The 20954-nt window shown below is 39.2% G+C and overlaps 1 protein-coding gene across 1 annotated transcript in view; it reads right to left on the reverse strand.

The window, feature by feature from the left end:
• CCDC141 (coiled-coil domain containing 141) overlaps positions 1–20954 on the reverse strand; it is a 164080-nt gene extending 143126 nt beyond the window's left edge. The window contains 2 exon segments of the mRNA XM_089779783.1: positions 18449–18571; positions 20682–20954. Of these exon segments, the coding sequence (XP_089635909.1) occupies positions 18449–18571; positions 20682–20783 (225 nt within the window). The 5' untranslated portion in view covers positions 20784–20954.

A 20954-nucleotide genomic window follows, 5' to 3' on the forward strand; every position in this document is an offset into this window, starting at 1 on the left:
TAGTGTCGGCCCCTTTCAAAGGCTTTTCACAAAATCTAATGGGCTAAATAGTTTAAAACATGTTATTAACAAGCAAGGGATAACTGCATGCCAGATTTGTTTCATTGTCCAAAAGAGTAAAATATGAAAATGTTTGAAAGGAAGAGTATAAATGGTTAAAAGTAAATTAAGGAATATTTTAAAAAAGCTCTTTGATATTTAAATAATCCAAGTGGTGTTAACTTTCAAAATTTTCTTCTCTCATATAAGATAGTGTAATACTCTCTTATAGAATCACAGAGATTTACTGGAACATGGCAAGTATGAACTTCAGCGTGCACAGGCAAGACTGAACTTCTTGCTAATCTCTCTCCTCCCTCTGCCCACATCTGAACAACTAAGATATAGAATATGAACGGTGGCATTGCTGTCTATATTAACATTACAGCCACCCTCGGTTACATAATCTAAACAATAACTCTTAAGGATCCAGTAGTCTGCCATCCACACAGTTTTCCATGTTGATCTCCTTATTTGAGTCCCATATTCAGTCATGGACTCTTCATTCATAGTACAGAATTCATATCCTCTAGGTCAGCCTAACTTCTATGGACAGTCTGTTGAAGATGGCAGTGTGCTGAGGTCCTGAAAACACCTTGGCAATCTCCCTTTATGAGTCTCAGAAATCTCTTGTGGTACTCCCAAATCCTCTTCTGCATCCTTCTGAAATACTTGCTGACCTCTCATGTCTTTCTGTAAATCTGTGCCCCAGTTCTCAATTCACTACAAAAGGGTGACTTCTGGCTTTTTGTATCATTTTATGTTTGCATATTACCTTAGAGAGGAGTATAGACAAGTCACATTACAAGTAGAATTAATGCATGGAGCCACTTAAAATCATTTGATAGACTCTAAACACTAAACACATTCTTAATAGTTTAATACCTATCTTGAACAATACTACCATAGAGGTGAGCTGGACTGGTTTCCAGCTATGCATTTGTCAGTTCTCAGTTCATGTCAAGGATGTAGGCATCAGCTGACACTTTTTCTACCAGCATCACACACCTGTTCATGTTTCCCAAATTCTCCATTATACCTGGAGAATACATTGCCAGGTGTTTTAATTGCTTCTTTTTGTTGCCTTCCATTGCTGCTTCTGTCAAGTTAACCCCTAGCTATTTTACTCATTGGACTGCTTCACAGCTATCAATCTCCACAGAACAATTTTTCTTTCTTTATAGCACTAGGGTGTGTCTAGACTATATCCCTTTTCTCAAAAAAGGGATATAATTAGACACTTTGAAATTGCAAATGAAGTCCTGATTTAAAAAATAAGGCTTACAGGATCTTTCAAAAAAGGGTTTTATTTTCAAAAGATCCCCTTCTAAACTGCCGTTTTTCTATCAAAAAGCCCCATTTTAAAAAAAACTGCCGCCGCCATTATGCAAATGAGGCACGGGACATTTAAATCCCAGCTTCATTTGCAGTTTCAAGGTGTCTAATTTACATCCTTTTTTTGAGAAAGGGATGTAGTTTAGACACAGCCTTAGATGTTCTCCATGGATCAGGCTTATTTCTGATCCTGAGTCCAACAAACAACCACCAGATACTGAGCAGGTCCATCACATGGACCATTCCAATAACTGCGAGTGGTGATCCTAGTAAGTTAGCAGCTTCTCATTTGGCTTTTTTTTCTGCTTGTGCTATTCCATGCCACATGGCCTTTTTCTCCACATTGCTTAGGACCCACTCATATGAGCCAGAAGACATTTGTGAATAGCTCACACCTGGACTTTGAAACTAACAGCTGATATATTTAAGGAAACCCCACTTTCTGCACCCACATTTTGAATTCTGTGTATAATGTGATTTATCCATTTATCTTCTCTCAGTGGCAGGTTACGAGGTTCCCTTTCTGAACCATTTATCAACTGACATTTCACATCTGATTCTCTCGTAACTTGTTATTGGCCATTGCCCCCTCTCTGTACTCCTAGCTCTAGATGTGGCACAACAGGTTCTGCTTCACATGAGCCACCTCCTGAGATGGTGGCTCACAGAAAGACCTATGGAATATTCTCTTTAATGTACACAAATAATTACACAGGGCTTCCCTTTCCTGCTATTCCTGGCTTGACATTCCTTCTAGCATTTCAAAAGGGCTCGTCTCCCTTCCTAATGGTTATACAACTATTTGTGTAACTGTCTAGAAGATCCTTGATCTGCACAGGGAAGCTGATGGTAAAATGCTTTGGCATTACCATCCAAGAACACTGCTCAGTACTATGTTCCTGACTCTGTAGTCCACTTGTTGACACAGAGCTCAAAGTCTGTCAGGTAACTCATAGATTTCAGTCTCATCTGCATGACTGGCAAATTTCTTCTCATCTCTTTTGCCATCTTTAAGCTGCTGCCATTAGTTGTAATACAAACTTACAGAATCCCACAGATGTACTGGGACACTGCACGGACCAACTCCAGTTCACACAGGCAGAACAAAACTTCTTGCTCCTCCCAAGTCAGATCAACAACAACAACATACTAGGCAACAACTTATCATGGTCAAGGTGCTGTCTGCACTAAACATTATAGAACTTATCTTGACAATTTCTCTTTCATTTTGTCCTTTAACTATGTTCCACTTCTATGAAGCAGTCATAGATTAGCTGAGGTGTGGGCAATAATTTTTAGAGGGGGGGGGGCACTCCAAGAATTTGGTAACTGGTCAAGGGCCGTATTTTTCCATTATATTTATGGAGTAGCAATTTTAATTCAGCCCCTAGAGAGGTATGCATTATGGTACAGTCTTTAATTATATCCTTCTTTCCTCCTTCCCCCCCCCCCACTAGACTCCTGCTTTATTCAGTGCACAGGGTGAACATGGTTCTGGAGAAGAATCGGAGGGCAGTAGTGAATGGGGATGATGGATGTCAAACCCCAGTTTCCTTTATTGCAGAATTAGGAAGGTGTATAGTGAATGAGAGAGGAGATTGTGGGAAGAGAAAGGATAGCCTCATAGTAAAAGCAGCTAGTTGCCACCTTGAAGCACTGGACTGAGTCTCTGCCTCTGCCACAGTGCTCCTGTGTAATGCTGGTCAAGTCCTGTAACCCTGTAGCCAGCCAGAGTAAGTCTAAGGTCCGACACTGGGTTCTCAAAGTACAAAACACGCTGGACAGGTATATGTCAAACACAAACAGTTTTATTTCCTGACAGCTAACAGCTGTGCCCCATAAATGGAAGAACAATATAACAAAGAAGCGGCATATCTAACGTCCCTCCCTGCAAGCCTGGGACCCCGGGTAGGCTGCGGACAAAGTGGGAGGTTGTCTTAGCTTCCGAGGCGCCGGTACCCAAAGCCCATCGGTGAAGTCTGATTTGCTAGGCTCTGAGGCAGCCTTAAATACAGTTTTCCTGCCTTGTTTGGCAGTTTGGAAATTTTCAGGGGTTACTCATTAGTGCTGATGTAGGGCTTAGCTGTTAGTTATCAATCTGGTTCTGATCTGGATCTTCTTGTTCTTTGGCCCTGTTTACGTGATCAGTACGTTAGGGTAAACAGAATTGTTTATGCATTCTTGCCCTTATCTACAGTTCATTCTTGGTATACTGGCAACAATGCTTATATTAAATGGCGTATGTTCCCAAAGACTTGCTTCTGGCTCATCAGTAGTAGGGAAAAGGGAGAGGGGGGAAAGAATGCAGGCCTCACCGCCCCTAAACTAACACATAAAGAGTTCTTCTGCAATTGACCACTACAAATCCAAAACTTGCACAGGTGGGCACTGGGAGTTTATCAAGGTTGGGCACCCCCAAGCACCTGAAGTTGGATTTACAGGAGTGCTGAGCACTGAGAACTGCAACTAAGCTCAATAGGAGCTCTGTTCTGAGCGTAGGTATTGTGACACATAAGTGTTCTGAAACATCAGGTGCTAGGCTTTGCAAACTGGGAACACAAAATTAATTGATGCTCTTGACAATTTTGTCTTTTAACTCAGGCTGGGTACATGGATCAGGATATGCCCCTCCTGCAGGGGCATAGGTGGTATCACAGAATTCTGTGTGTAGCCAGTGCTTTGTACCTCAGTTCCTCAGATGTAATATGGGAATAAGACATGCGACTTCATCTCACAGGACTGTTGAGAAGATAATTAATTGGTGTTTGTAAAGTACTAAGGTGCTATGATGAGAGCACTATAGAAAACCCAATGAGCAAATTAATAGTTCTGTTAGTGCATAGTAAATAATGGACTGGGTCACACATTAAATGATTAAGATACAAAGAAATATCAAATAGTTATTCATTCAGGGTCCTATGGGAAAAAATCGCATGTGATCATGCAGTGAAAGACTGTATCATAAAACACAAGGGAGGCAAATTAAGGTTATACAGGTATCCTTACTTGTAATTTTCTGATTGACTTTAGCATTCTTTTCAATGTAGTAAAAGATGTACCATGAGTGTTATATGCATAGATTATACTCTTATTTAATTACTGTTAAGATAAAACATTACAGAAACCTGGTATTACAGAAATCTGGTGGGATGGGACGCACAATTGGAATGTTGGTATGGAAGGGTACGGCTTGCTCAGGAAGGACAGACAGGGAAAAAGGGAGGAGGGGTTGCCTTGTATATTAAAAATGTACACACTTGGACTGAAGTGGAGATGAACGTAGGAGATAGCTGTGTAGAGAGTCTCTGGGTTAAGCTAAAAGGGGTAAAAAACGAGGGTGATATCATGCTAGGAGTCTACTATAGGCCACCTAGCCAGGTGGAAGAGGTGGATGAGGCCTTTTTTAAACAATTAACAAAACTATCCAAAGCCCAAGATTTGGTGGTGATGGGGGACTTCAACTATCCAGACATATGTTGGGAAACTAACACAGCGGGGCACAGGCTATCCAATAAGTTTCTGGATTGCATTGGAGACAACTTTCTGTTTCAGAAGGTTGAAAAAGCTACCAGAGGAGAAGCTGTTCTGGATTTGGTTTTAACAAATAGGGAGGAACTAGTTGAGAACTTGAAAGTGGAAGACAGTATAGGGGACAGTGATCATGAAATAATAGAGTTCATGATCTTAAGGAAAGGTAGAAGGGAGACCAGCACAATTGAGGTAATGGATTTCAGGAAGGCAGATTTTGATAAGCTCAGAGAACTTGTAGGTAAGGTCCCATGGGAAGCAAGACTGAAGGGAAAAACAACTGAGGAGAGTTGGAAGTATTTCAAAGGGACATTGTTAAGGGCCCAAAAGCAAACAATTCCGCTGTGTAGGAAAGATAGAAAATATGGCAAAAGACCAGCTTGGCTTAACAAGGAGATCTTGCATGATCTCAAAATAAAAAAAGGAGTCATATAAAAAATGGAAACTAGGACAAATAACAAAGGATGAATATAGGCAAGCAACACGGGAATGCAGGGGCAAGATTAGAAAGGCAAAGGCACAAATTGAGATCAAACTAGCTACAGGCATAAAGGGAAACAAGAAGACCTTTTATAAATACATTAAAAGCAAGAGGAAGACCAAGGACAGGGTAGGCCCACTGCTTAGTGAGGAGGGAGAAGCAGTAACAGGAAACTTGGAAATGGTGGAGATGCTCAATGACTTCTTTGTTTCGGTCTTCACCGAGAAGTCTGGAGGTGTGCCTAACATAGTGAATACAAGCAGAGAGAGGGTAAGTTTAGAAGATAGGATACACAAAGAACAAGTTAAAAATCACTTAGGAAAGTTAGATGTCAGCAAGTCACCAGGTCCTGATGAAATGCATCCCAGGATACTCACGGAGCTGATAGAGGAGGTATCTGAGCCTTTAGCTATGATTTTTGAAAAATCATGGCAGACAGGGGAGATTCCAGAAGACTGGAAAAGGGCAAATATTGTGCCCATCTATAAAAAGGGGAATAAGAACAACCCAGGAAACTACAGACCGGTCAGTTTAACGTCTGTCCCAGGGAAGATAATGGAGCAGGTAATTAAGGAAATCATATGCAAACACTTGGAAGGTAATAAAGTGATAGGGAATAGCCAGCATGGGTTTGTGAAGAACAAGTCATGCCAAACTAATCTGATAACTTTCTTTGATAGGATAACGAGCCTTGTGGATAAGGGAGAAGCGGTGGATGTCATATACCTAGACTTTAGTAAGGCATTTGATACGGTCTCGCATGATATTCTTATTGATAAACTAGGCAAATATAACTTAGATAGGGCCACGATAAGGTGGGTGCATAATTGGCTGGATAACCGTAGTCAGAGAGTTGTTGTTAACGGTTCTAAATCCTGCTGGAAAGGGATAACAAGTGGAGTTCCTCAAGGGTCTGTTTTGGGACCCGTACTGTTCAATATCTTAATCAATGATGTAGATATTGGGATAGAGAGTACGCTTATTAAGTTTGCAGATGATACCAAACTGGGTGGGGTTGCAACTTCTTTGGAGGATAGGGACATAATTCAAAATGACCTTAGCAAGTTAGAGAAATGGTCAGAGGTAAACAGGATGAGGTTTAATAAAGAGAAATGCAAAGTGCTCCACTTAGGAAGGAACAATCAGTTCCATACATACAAGATGGGAAGCGACTGTCTAGGAAGGAGCATGGCGGAAAGGGATCTAGGGGTCATAGTGGACCACAAGTTGAATATGAGTCAACAGTGTAATGCTGTTGCAAAAAAAGCAAATATGATTCTAGGTTGTATCAACAGGTGTGTTGTAAGCAAAACTCGTGAAGTCATTCTGCTGCTCTACTCTGCACTAGTTAGGCCTCAGCTGGAGTACTGTGTCCAGTTCTGGGCGCCACATTTCAAGAAAGATGTGGAGAAATTGGAAAGGGTACAGAGAAGAGCAACAAGAATGATTAAAGGTTTAGAGAACATGACCTATGAAGCCAGGCTTCATGAACTGGGCTTGTTTAGTTTGGAAAAAAGAAGATTAAGGGGGGACATGATAGCGGTTTTCAAATATCTGAAAGGGTGTCACAAGGAGGAAGGAGAAAATTTGTTCCTCTTGGTTTCTGAGGACAGGACAAGGAATAATGGGCTTAAAGTACAGCAAGGGAGGTTTAGATTGGATATTAGGAAAAAATTCCTAACTGTCAGGGTGGTCAAATATTGGAATAAATTGCCAAGGGAGGTGGTGGAATCTCCCTCTCTGGAGATATTTAAGAACAGGTTAGATAGACATCTGTCAGGGATGGTGTAGACGGAGCTTGGTCCTGCCTTGAGGGCGGGGGGCTGGACTCGATGACCTCTTGAGGTCCCTTCCAGTCCTATGATTCTATGAAAACATGCTGTGACAACCATATCTGGGTACATAGTTTAATACAGACTGTGCTCTAGCCATAACTAAAATTAGGTCCCCCAGATGTGGGACATTGTGTACTTATAACCAGTATTTACACTGATTACATCACAGAATAGGGACAAGAAAGATTGTGTGTGTTCCATGGGCCAGATTCTAACCACTTCTTTAATAGTAGCTGCTACACACAGAAGCCTGTGATACCACCTATGCACTTGCTTATAGGGGCATATCCTGGTCTATGCACCCAGTCTGAGTAAATGTGTTGTACCTGAGCACTGGGAGCAGAGTTCTCTCTGCAGCTGCATAATATCAGCAGAACCAGTCAATAGGGGCTACTGCAATCTCAGAACCCCACAGAGACTTCAGAACTGTTGCACCGCCAACGCACACCACAGACAGTTATAAAAGTCTCAGATGGGGAGCCGGGTTAATCTGTAGTCTGTTATGTTGACAGACATCCCTAGTCACTGCTCCCTCTGCCTTGATCTTTGCTCTCCCCAATGCTCAAACCTGCCTTGTGTGCTGCACACATGAAGACTGGGCCTTCAGAAGCCTTTACAGGTCTGAATACTTAGCCTAAAGAAGCCTGTGTTCCATTTAGCTGCATCAGAGCTATTAGGAACAGGAACTACCGTCATAGACACTGCAACACCACACAGTATCTTTGGGGAACCCTTATATTACATTTTTGAATGGTTTCTGCATGATTGCTTTCTGCTTCATAGGAGATGGTTACCACTGCTCCTTCCAGAACTAAGAAGGGGTGTGATTACCCCTGGGATTATAAACATCTCCAGAGAGGTTCCACACATTGGGTTGCATATACTGGTTCAGGCTGGGTTTTGCAGCGACAGAGAGCTAGTCTACACTTGAATCACTGTACCAATATAGCCACGTTGCTGTAGTGCTACTACTGAAGATGCTCTATGCAGGTGGAAAAGAGCTCTCCTCTCAGCATAATTATTCTACCTTAGAACAGCTCGGCTCTTGGCAAAAGGCAGCCTCCTTTAGGCTACCTGGGAGGGATGGTATTGCCCACAAAGTTGCCAATTTAAGCCTATTCTCTTGTGTGCAGGACATGTATTCTGAGGTCAGACATAGAACTGGGGGGACTTCAGCTAATTAGATTGTTTGCTCTCGGGTCCTGTAAGTATTTTGCAGCTCCCATGCCGACATTCCCTGTGCTTTCTCTCCGATTTGCCTCTGAACATTTGTTCCCGTCGTGTATCTAAAAAACTAGAGAAGATTACAATTTATGTCCTTTTTATTAGCTTCCCCTATTTCACTTGCTGAATTACCAAATGATGCAACAGGGATATCTATCACCTTCACTCCTGGAGGTGCTATCTGACTCCTCTGCCTCCATTCCTGACCCTTACGTCTATATAGTATGCTCCATAGAAAAACGAAACAAAAGAAGTCTAAGTGAAGTCTGTCAGAAGCAAAGGCCACAGAATTAAATTATTGATCATCAGTGCTGAGCCCTCAGAACCACGGATGACCTTGTGTAAAATATAGATCCTTTTATTTTTATTCTCAGATAAGCTAAGAATGAAGGCCCTGAATTTCCTTAATGCCATTTCAGCATAGTTTTATGTTTCATTTTCTCAATTACATCAATAAAAATAAGCTTCTATGCACACACAAACACACTTACAAACCTAAATGTTTTGAAGTGTTTGTGCTAAAGAGCTACCTGCAACATATGCAAATCCTTTTTTTTACACGCAAACTCCAGTGCATGGAAATCGTATATACCCATCCAAGTTTGCACAGGGCATATATGCCCAAAAGCATATGTGCAATCTAACATGTAGTAGAAAGTATAGTCCAAAATTCCTTCCACTGGCAGCTCTATTCACTGGAAAAAAAACTGAAGTTAGCCAATTAGGCTGACAGATCAGATCAGCAAAATGCTGCTACAAGGCAGATGGGCAATGTCTTGACTAGCAGGACAAAGACAGTGGCTCCTTAAGGGCCCCCTGTTTTGGATTTGTAAGGGGTGAGGGCATCACCTAAGCTGGTGGGCAGACCAGTGGGGCTCAATGAGCCTGTGGCACCCTGTGTACTTGAGGCGGGTTACATAAACCCTTTCCCTCTGGCCTGAGTCACCTGATGAGCTGCTACAAGGAGGCAGCAAAAGTGTAAGTGAGTGATTTCCCCATTGCTGGTGCCTCCTTATGGCAAGTGGCCAGTACAGGTGCTTGTTCCATAAGGGAGTCTGGTTCTGTGATAAACCAGAAATAAAAATGGACTTAGGAAAAAGGTATCCCCCAAAGAATCTGGAAAATGGGCTTTGGCATCCAAATATCTGGTAAAATGAAGATACCTTCCCTTGCGCCTGGTCCCTCATATAAGGAAAGGAACCTAACAGATTGGTACCAACTGTGTAGAGCTGAAGATGGGAACTGCTGGCAGGGAGAAACAATTAAGAAAGGAATCTTGACCTGCACTGTATGATAGTTGAAAGAGAAGTTTGATAATGAAGTTGAGGTCTAAATAAACCACATTCTGTGCACCTTGGTTCCCCCCGCCCCGTCAACATGTCCTCAATAAAGTACTGGACAATTTTATCAAGTCCTTAGATTCTTCAAATGCAATTGAATATTTATAGAAGCATTAATGGTTCTCTTTTCTCACTTCGCAGTGTCCCCAGATTCTTCACAGGCAAGTGAACTATGAATACACAGTATATTGCCTTCTTCAAAGAAGGCATCCAAATAATTCAACAATCTCAGATTTCACATAATACCTTAACAGTCTCAGATTTCACCAGGTTTAGGTGCTGTGTTTTAGAAATCTACAGTGCAGACTTGCAGCCCAACATTTTTTAGTGGTTTTCTACACTCTTCACTTGTGTGCTTTTAAGATTACTCAAAGGTTTATGCCTGACTTTAAAACTGCAAAGTGCTAATAAAGCTGCTGTCTTGAAGCTCAAAATAGAATATCATAATTATTTTGGCGCTCAAATATTACTTTGGTGGGAATTTTGGGTATGCAAATGTGAAGGCTAGTTGGTGAATAGAGCTAATGCTATCTGAGGAAACCATTGAAAGAATATAGAACCGCACAACGTCACTTTTACATTCACTTTTCTGACTATAACAGCACTTTCAAATCCTCGAGAAAACAATTTTATGGTGGAAAATATGACCGATCTTCATTTTAATGGCATTGCCCAGAATCTTTGTAGCTAAAAGTAAACAACTCAGAAAACAGAGATTAAGAGAACATAGCTAATTTAATGAAAAATAAGCATTATATGAAAATATTTATTTTTGCATGAAACAAATAAGAGGCTTATTTTTAAAAAAATTCAAATGCAAAAGATTTTTTGCAAATATTATTATTATTACTTTTTGAGAAATATATTTTTCTAATTTGCTCCTCCCGGATATTTGCATATAAATGACTGTTTTCCAATTTATGCTCTGTGAATTGGAGTAAATACAGTAATTAGGAGCAATCTACAGGTACATGGGCCAGATTATTAATTGTGCTTTTTTAAATGAAAGTTAAATTTGCAGAATGGATTTATTATATTTGCAGTATCCCTGCTCTAGCTCACTGTGGCTCTTAAACATGACAAAAAACAGAGCTTTGGAGACAAATCAAGAATGCCAGTATTTGTCTTACTGGGGGCTGCAACACAGCATAATCCAAAGTCTGGCAACACACACTAACCCAAAACAGTAGTGTTGTGAAATATAAGATCAAAACCAGTATTTTCTCCAGGCAGGATTTCTGATGTAAAGGCTGAATTAGGAACCTGTGCTGGGGAGCAGCATTGCATGCAGAGCAGTTTTGACCTTTGGAAGACTTGGCTGAACTCTCTTCTCCCCTCCTCTCGCCCATCCCATTTTAGAAAATAAAATGTGAGTCAAGCTTGAAAAAATTTTCAGACTACCCTCTCTCCTCAAAAACAAGCACGAATGAACAAACAAACCCCTTGCTGAAGCAGGTCTACCAAAAGCTGAAGTGCAGCAAAGCATGAGGAGTCAAGGCTGATGACATCACAGAAGGAGGGGTGGAGTTTTCCACAAGATTTTCTGGCCATTGATGGTTCTGGTTAGTTTTTAAAGACTCAGCAGCAGATCTATAATTCTTGATTACTGACAAGTCATATCCCAGGAAAAAAAAGGAGTTAAGGCCTGATCTAGAAAACACTTAGGCATGTGCTCTGCTCTGCTCATAAGAGAAGTCCTGTCAAAATTAATGGGACTATTCATGTGCTTGAGGTCAAGTATGTCCATGAACGTTTGCAGGATCAGGGGAGTTTTAAAATAATCCATGCATAAAAAAAATGTGCAATGGCTTAGTATTTCCAGGCCCTGGATATATGTCCTACTGAATGCAAAACAGATCCATGCTCTGGAGTATATATCCATAACACAAGTGACAATATATACAAGCTTTAGTAATCAATTAGTTATCATTAAACAAAATTAAGTGACTGCACTATAGCCTAATCTCTTAAATCATTGTTTCCCCACAAATTGCATTAATCTTTTCATGCTATTATTAGACTCTGTGATTATGCTAGAAATATAAAACCCAGGCAGTAAAAACAACTATGTTACAGATATGAATGAAATGTACAGAAAGGAATTTAACTAGATAATTTAATGTTGTATGCACATTCATATTTCTAGATTAGCCTAATGTTTATCATTTCCTGTTTAGTCTTTCAGTCTGGTTAATAACATTTTCCTCTTCATAATCCATCAATGTTTTAAATTGAGATCTTTTAAAAGTTACTATACTCAAGATTTCAGTGTAACATAATACTGGGTCACATTCTTAGCTGCCCTCAAGCTGCTCTTTATACCAGCAGTGAATAGGGTCCAATATGATCTATCAAATGAAACACATTTAGGTAATTTTTGTCTAATACATTTCAAAATAGGCAAGTGATTACTTTTAATGTATGATTTATAATAAGAATGACGACTCTGCTGGCTGTAGTTAGAAAAGTGGCTATACATTTAAATCCCAGCCTTCATGTTCAAGACATGTGCTTCCTCAATGTCTTGAGTCTTATCTGTTTATATTAATAAGAAATAGGTTGGCATTATTTTTAACTCCTGTTAGCACTGCAGAACCAATTGCTTTCTGGAATGGAAAACTGGATTATATACCTGTTCATGTATCATCAAAAGTATTGTAAACTGAGTTCTATGAAAAATTCTGTGCTAGGGTACACTGATGAAACTCCAACACGTATAAATGAGGGAAGAATATGGCTTGCAATATCTTTGAGCCTAACAATGCACAAATCAGGGGGAGGAGAAAGAGGCTAAATCAAAAACAGCTAAATCAAACAGTTTTAAATCAAACAGAGGCTAACTCAAGCAGGATGAAATTTGTTCAGTTACAAATAAAAACATCAAGTTTTTATGTACAAGTATGGTCACATTCAAATATCTATCTGCAAATATTTGCACAGATACTTAGACTTCAATCCTGCAAAGACTTGAGCAGGTGGGATGGCTTAGCTGCTTATGTCTTTGTCAGACTGGGGATGTAGGCCACATCCTATACTCAGATACACACATGCTCAATTTGGAGACACATGCTTAAGTGTTTATAGTATCAGAGCTTTTACCTTTATTTTATTGCAAGATTTTAAATTCTCCAATTTTATAACAGGAGTGATAACAGAGAAAATGGCAAATTAAATCACATTTACAACTATATGAATAAAAACAGAATAGAATCTTTAATCTAGCTAAACAAAAACTATTAAAGAATGTATTGCAAAGATCATTTAAAACAATTTCATAGTATCACATAAAACTAAAGAGATTTGATCAAAAAAAGGAAAACAATTTCACAAAAAATCAAATTGTAAAAGTTATTTGTATTTTATGGAGTTTAAAAACATTTTTTCAATCTTTCATAAAATGTTTTAAAAAATGTTTCAAAAATTCAAAATTTTGAATATTCTTATCCCCTTTTTCCTTTTTGCCACTGTGTATAGTTAAATGTTGCATTGTTTTCTCATTTTTCCTTTGTCTACTCTATCTTTTAAAACCTTCTACAACCTGACCTTTTATACCCTGCCATAATCTCAATATATGATAAAATTCATAGTGTTTTGAATTGAAAACTTTTGCTGTGTATCCTTCAAATGCCTGTTCTCATAGATTTTAAGGATACAATTGAATTATTATACATGAACTTGTATGCACTTAGTTTCCATGTTTTCCTATTGTTATGTACAAAATAAAAATAAGTTTAAAAACATAAAAATCTGAGATACAATGGCAGAATGCTGCCAAAATTTGAACCAAGTTCTTTCTAAAATAGCTTGCACACACACCTCAGCTTTGCTATTATCTTGTTTAAAGTATTATTAGTGTATTTCAGACTCCAGGATCTAACACCAAAAATACATGTGAGCATAAACTATAGTGAACTTTGTGTCAACAAATTTGAGTCGGTAGGAAGTAGACGACCAATGGATTTGTCAGTTTTTGTAGCTCATGAAAGAAGAGCTAAATATACTGTATTTAAAGGGAAAAAACAACAACTAAGCAGGAATGTTTTTTTATTGTTAATGCATTTGCATAGCTCTCAGTTTCCAAAATTAAAGGTGTTAACTATGATCACTGAGGGGGAAAAGAACAAGAAACTGTCTAACAACTGTGAATACAAGATTTTCCAGACTAGTACTATCCAGCATTTGTAATTGTGTCACTTTCTTGGACCTCTGTCTTCGCAGTTCTGCATTTCTAATTTTCCTTTTTATCTTCTGTAAATAAGTCATATTTTTGGCATTAAATGTTCAGGTTTGTAGAACATTACTGGCTCTGACATTACCCCTTGTCACACAGCAAAGGCATAATTCATGAACAAATAAGTGCTAAAGATTATTGTAATCGATACTTTAAAGATTGAGAATCATCGTCTTGTAGACACCATTGATTATGGGGTCTGGTAATTTATAAATAGCTACCTGTGTGAAGTGATATAAGCTCACTACATGCGGAAAGTTTCGCTTTTGTTAAAAAACAGAGTCAATAGGAATGATAATATTTGTGTACATGTATTGGAGCTGGCTGGCTTATTCATGGAGAACAGTATCTGTTTTGAGTGTATCCTTTTCCTGTGGATTGTTCACTAGTAAATGCTGATTTTTACAATAGTAGTTGCTCAAAATATTCATTAAGAGTTTATGCAAAAAGTGATGTCAAAGGAATGGTTCAATTAACTGTTCATTACTCCTTAGTGGTATATGATTTGTCACCTAAGTCATATGATATGGTTTCTGCTTCCTGACTGGATGACAGACTTTTTAAACAGGAGATTATCATGTGTATTGCATGACAAACACGACATTTTCCACTTACAATATGAATGTTCAGGTGTATACACATTTATGAACTTTTGGGATCTACACACACTTCCCCACAAATAGGAGATGAGCAATTGCACTATGTTTAATAGTTGACAATAGTAGTGAATCACTTTTTCTATTATGCATTTATTATTTATGAGCATTAAGCAAGCTGAGTGAAGCTGAATAAAGAACAAACCAAAGGTAAAAGGAAGGATTGGCCGTGGGGAGAGGGGGGATGGATGAACAGTTAGTTAATACTAGCCACATACATGGGCTAACATCTCAGAACAGCTGTTAGTCTTGGATGATTATTCCCTTTTGCTCATTATGCCCAATAAAAATGGAGATATCTATGGAGATTTTGTAGTCTAAAACCCATAACACAATAAAAATAATCAGTTTTGGGTTGGGACAACCACTGACGCTTCACCAAGGGATTTAAAAAAAATTATTGTTACTGTACACAGGCACCAGGTATGCTCAGATTAACAGAGGAGAAAACCATGGACAGGAACTTTTGGTGACACTTTAATCCTCACCTTGCCTGCAAAGATACTCCAGGATGATTGGGAGAGAGTGACTAAGACTTGCATTTGATTTTGTTTAGTAGAGAGCTGGCATGTTGCTGCCTCAATAAAGGCCATTTTTATTGTGTACATTTATCACTGTAAATATCAGGTGGGACATCCATAAAATCTCTTGTGGGTGAGCATTCCCTGCCCTGAAAATAAGATACGTGTAATATTGGGTTGTTTTGTGTTGACAAGTGAGGCTTAAAATCTTCAACTTTATTTTGGCTTGCTAGTGTTTGGGATTATGATGTTTTCTGCGTCTTGCATTTAAGATTATTTCCTATTATTGGAGGGTGAAATTCAGTTTATTGTGGTAGTAAATTAGATCCTAATTACCTCTAAATATTTGAGTTGGATAACTGGATTAAACTACATTTTCAAGCATACCCACAATTGAAGTCAATAGTGATGTGACATTTGGATAGTCAAGAAAAGCAGGACTAAGTCCTTGATGTATGTTTCATTAAACATTGCCATTTGTGCTATCCAAATTCCACTGCATACACCATATTAAATTACAGTCTACATTTACCTTATTGTATTGCCTCACATATGGCTGAGGTTTACCTTAGCATGAGTGGTACAACACCTGAATACTAATATTAAATGCATCTTTTCCAGTTCATATTTATGGTCTTAAAATATGAACAAAATCAGAATGTAATAAAATACACAATATAATCAAGAAACTTCAATGTAAACAGACAAAACACAACGTCACAATGGCCTAGAGCACCCACAAGAATCTAAAGAAATTAAATTGATTTAAGCTTATGCAAGCTGCATCCATTCCTTCAGATCAGGAAAGTGAATGCTCTTCAAAGTTTATTTTAAGCTCTCTCACATCAGCAAAATAGGAATAATTTAATGTGACAGTATATTGCCATACTACCCTTCTTGTCTCAGAAATGTCACAATGATATTCTGCTTCTAAGATGCCCTTTATTTCCTAATGCTGGCCCTAGCTCTACGATTTAGCTATCATCTTCCTTCCTCAAGCCAATCACTGGCTTAATGTTGTCACCTTATTCCTATCTTAACGTACATCAATCATAATAGGAAAAAAGTGACTGGGATGTTAATTTCACATGTACAAAACACATGATTGCTTTTATTGTTGTTACCATAGTTATGAACCAATCTAATGTTTCAGAGCCCAGCAGAACAAATAAAAACCTTGAATTTCCTGTCTTTAGCAGGTACTAAAGACTGTATCAATTTTGATTTTATTGGACAATAATGCATCAGTTGGAAACATAATATTTTACTAATTCTGCCAGAAAAACAATTACTAGAGAACTTAGTTTTCTATTGAAGAGCTATTATGGGGTCTTACTGTCATTCATTACATCAGCAAAGGTTGGACATACTTTTTTTCACTCTATTATTTTGCCGACAAACAGATCACAACAAAAGACTTGTACACATAGGGCACATCTACACAGCAAGGCAAAAGCTGAACTAAGATATGCAATTTAATAACTGGCTGGATAACCATTCTCAGAGAGTCATTATTAATGGTTCACAATCCTGTTGGAAAGGCATAACAAGTGAGGTTCCGCAGGGGTCTGTTTTGGGGCCGGTTTTGTTCAATTTCTTCATCAACAAGGAAGCTGGGAGGGCATGCAACTGCTTTGGAGGATAGGGTCAAAATTCAAAATTACCTGGACAAACTGGAGAAATGGTCTGAGGTAATTAGGATGAAATTTAATAAGGACAAATGCAAAGTACTCCACTTAGGAAGGAAAAATCAGTTTCACACATACAGAATGGGAAACGACTGTCTAGGAAGGAGTACTGCAGAAAGGAATCTAGGGGTCATAATGGACCACAAGCTAAATATGAATCAGCGTGACGCTGTTGCAAAAAAAAGCAAACATGATTCTGGGATGCATTAACAGGAGTATTCTGAGCAAGACATAAGAAGTTATTCTTCCACTATGCTTGCACTGATTAGGCCTCAATTGGAGTATTTTGTCTAGTTCTGGGCATCACATTTCAAGAAAGATGTGGAAAAATTGGAGAAGGTCCAGAGAAGAGCAAAAAGAATGATTAAAGGTCTAAAGAACATGACATCTGAAGGAAGACTAAAATAATTGGGCTTGTTTAGTTTGGAAAGAAGACGACAGAGGGTACGTCTACACTACATTGCTCTGTCGACGGAGCCATGTAGATTTGTTTATTGGGCAAAGGGAAATGAAGCGGCGATTTAAATAATCGCCGCTTCATTTAAATTTACATGGCTGCCGCGCTGAGCCAACAAACAGCTGATCAGCTGTTTGTCGGCTCAGCGCGCTAGTCTGGACGCTCCCCTGCCGACATCAAAGCCCTTTGTCGGCAGCCCTGGTAAACCTCATCCCACGAGGAATAACGGGGCTGCCGACAAAGGGCTTTGATGTCGGCAGGGGAGCGTCCAGACTAGCGCGCTGAGCCGACAAACAGCTGATCAGCTGTTTGTTGGCTCAGCGCGGCAGCCATGTAAATTTAAATGAAGCGGCGATTATTTAAATCGCCTCTTCATTTCCCTTTGCCTACAACCCTCATCTACATGGCTCCGTTGATGGAGCCATGTAGTCTAGAGACAGCCTGAGAGGGGACATGATAGCTGTTTTCAGGTAGCTAAAAGAGTGTCACAAGGAGGAGGGAGAAAAATTGTTCTCCTTGTCCTCTGAGGATAAGACAAGAAGCAATGAGCTTAAACTGCAGCAAGGGAGGTTTAGGTTGGATACAAGGAAAAAGTTTCTAACTGTCAAGGTGGTTAAACACTGAAATAAGTTGCCTAGGGAGGTGGTGGAATCTGCATCTCTGGAGATAGTTAAGAACAAGTTAGACAAACATCTTTCACGGATGGTCTAGATGGTACTGGGTCCTTCCATGAGAGCAGGGGACTGGACTCAATGACCTCTTGAGGTCCCACTTCCAGTTCTAGTGTTCTATGATTCTATGAACTTCAGCTACGTGAACTGCGTAGCTGAAGTCAAAATAGCTCAGTTTGGCTTTTGGCTTTAGGGAAGTCTCTTCCTTCAACTTCCCTTATCCCTTGTGAAATGATAGTTACAGAAGTTGGAATAAGTCATCCTCCAGTTTGCCATTATTTCAAAATAATGGCTTGCTGTGTAGACATGCTCTTTGTTATTTCGGAATAACTTCAGTTATTCCGAAATAATGCTGCTGTGTAGAAATGCCCATTGAGTCTGTCTACATCACAGCTGTAACAAGACCAGAAAAATCTCCAATTATCCATACCACACTCCTTACCTTCAGTTTAGCCAAGAGGAGTTCATGATCTTGTAGTAGTTTTTTGGTCTCATCTTGATTGCTGCCTATTTCTAATACATTTGGAATTGATTCAGCCAGCTGAAGTTGCACCCATTTCCCACACTAAAAGGCAAACAAAAGCAAATACCCAGCGTGTGTCATCCAGAAAACACAAGGGCTTTTTCTATCCCTTCCCCCAAAACATAGCAGTTAAGGCCCATATGGATCTTGTACTCCAGCATAGCTCCAGTGGATTCCCTGGGGACAGAGATCCACTTATATGTATCCAATCGCACAATCAGGTCCCAAAGTATACAAAATCCAGTGAATACAAACTTGAAAAATGGGATGCCATAAAAATGGTAAATCAAATGTCATTTGAGGCCCCAAATTCTTGCTTCATCCAATCTCTACCCAGGCAGTAGTCAAAATGGTATTGAAAAGGAAAGAAAATCATACCAGGGACTAAAAATAACATTTTTCCCTTCTCTGTCCTGGGAATTGATAACATATTTATAGCTGGAGTTTGCAAGGATTTCTCTCAGTTAAGGGGCATGGTGAACTGGTTATCTAACCCTCCCAGAACAGAAACAAATTAAGGCAGACATAAGGGTTGTCATTTTTACATAACCCAGCTGGCTTCAGTACCCAGAGTTCTGTTAGTGCCAGGTAATCTATCACAGTATTTTCTCTAACAAGTGAAGGTTTTTTTTAAAGCAACAACCAAAAGCTGGGGGAGAAAATGACAAAAGGAACATAAAAATTAGAAAGTGATGGGCCCAATCCTGCAGTTTCTTACTCCTGTAAGTACGACTCATTTAATTTCTTACTGAACTGAGAGATTTCCAAAACTATACTGTTGAGAATTCTTTGAGAATTCTAAGAATTCTCATTGTTTGAGAATTCTTTAAAGCATCTGATCTAAATGTATAATGTTACTAAACACTTAACCACCGTCAGCTCTATAGCAGATAGATCATGAGCCAGGCAGAGTGTTGGAGTGAGCCTCCACAACTAGGAGCCAGGAATCTTACACAACAGACTGGGCTGCTGCTGAATAACAATTACTCTGGGATGGAGTAAACTCCAAGGCATCTGTGCCTTTATCTTTTTGCTTGGAGAAATGCCAGGTGGATTAATGTGGTAGCAAACCCCACCAACACTTCTAAATTCCCACTAAACTGCAGAGCCACTCATGACTAGAGGTTCCATGGTGCACACGCAGTATGTGGCCTCTCTCAAGTCCTGTCTTTCCACATCTGCTAAGGAGGAGGAAATTTTTCTCCTAGAAAGAAAAAGCCCTATGCTGTTCTAAATGCAAAATCTGACTCCCACTAACGTCAGCAAACAAAAAGTTGTTGCCTTTAATCTGATTTACAAACTCCAAAAACCCCTTGTCTGAGAGATTAGAGGTATCAAAGGGAGTGAGGTGCTCATCTTCCATTGAATTACAGTTAGTGGCAGGTGGCTAACTCTCTTAGGCAGCTTTGAAAACCCCAGTCTTATTCAGCATCCCCAGCCACTGCAATGATACTGTGGGTCTTTATCAACATTAGGGCATACACAAGAGCTTCTACTAGCAAATATATGACAAAGACAATTCACTTTTGTTTTTACAGGGTGACTACAATTTTAATTGGTATTTTTTCAGCTATAACTCTAAACAAGACAAGGAGCTTCAGGGGGTAGCCGAGTTAGTCTGTTACAAAAAAAAAAGTAGCAAGCAAATGGTCTGGTAGCACTGTATAGACTAACAAAACATGTAGATGGTATCATGAGCTTTCGTGGGCACAGCCCACTTTTTCAAGGCTAAGTCAAATAGCTCTCTGTGCATTTGGGATGAAAGAAAAGTATCTAGTGAACAGAGTTAATAAATACCTTTTTTTAACTCCTCAAAACGGATAACGTTTTGATGTACTATAATGATCCATCTTTTTGACAGCACCCTAAATTTACATTGCCACCTTTTAGAATCAGAGATAATCATGGCCCCTAAGAATTTACATAATTTGGTTGAATAGTTTTAGTTTACAGAAAAAGGAGAAAAAGTGATGCACTGTGAATAGCATTAACTTGTTAGGAGATTTCTACATACTAACGTAAGCAATAAAAGAAATGTATTTGCCTGATTGACAGTATATGCTTAACAGATGCGGATATGAGCAGAATTTGGAATAGGCTGTTACTAAACACTACACAGACAGAGCATAACTGTTAGCAAATGTTGTCTTACCTTAAGTATTGCAATAACAATCCTGGAATCTCCAGCCTGGACAGCAACTGAACTGACTGTTGTTGTAGAAAAGTGCTCGCCAGAGCTGCTTCCATTTGACATGGTGTCTCAGCACTGGACTTCATACATTACCGCAGCCTCAATACACTTGTATGCATGCCCTGGTCATTTCAGAAGGCAACAAACAGGGTTACTTGGATTCATTCAGCAAAAGAGCTCAGCTAACACTGATTACTCTGCCAAAAGGAAAGAACAGGAGGTTAAAAATAGACA

This window comes from Pelodiscus sinensis, chromosome 7 (assembly GCF_052426305.1).
Source record: "Pelodiscus sinensis isolate ZL-2025 chromosome 7, ASM5242630v1, whole genome shotgun sequence".
Lineage (NCBI taxonomy): Eukaryota > Metazoa > Chordata > Testudines > Trionychidae > Pelodiscus > Pelodiscus sinensis.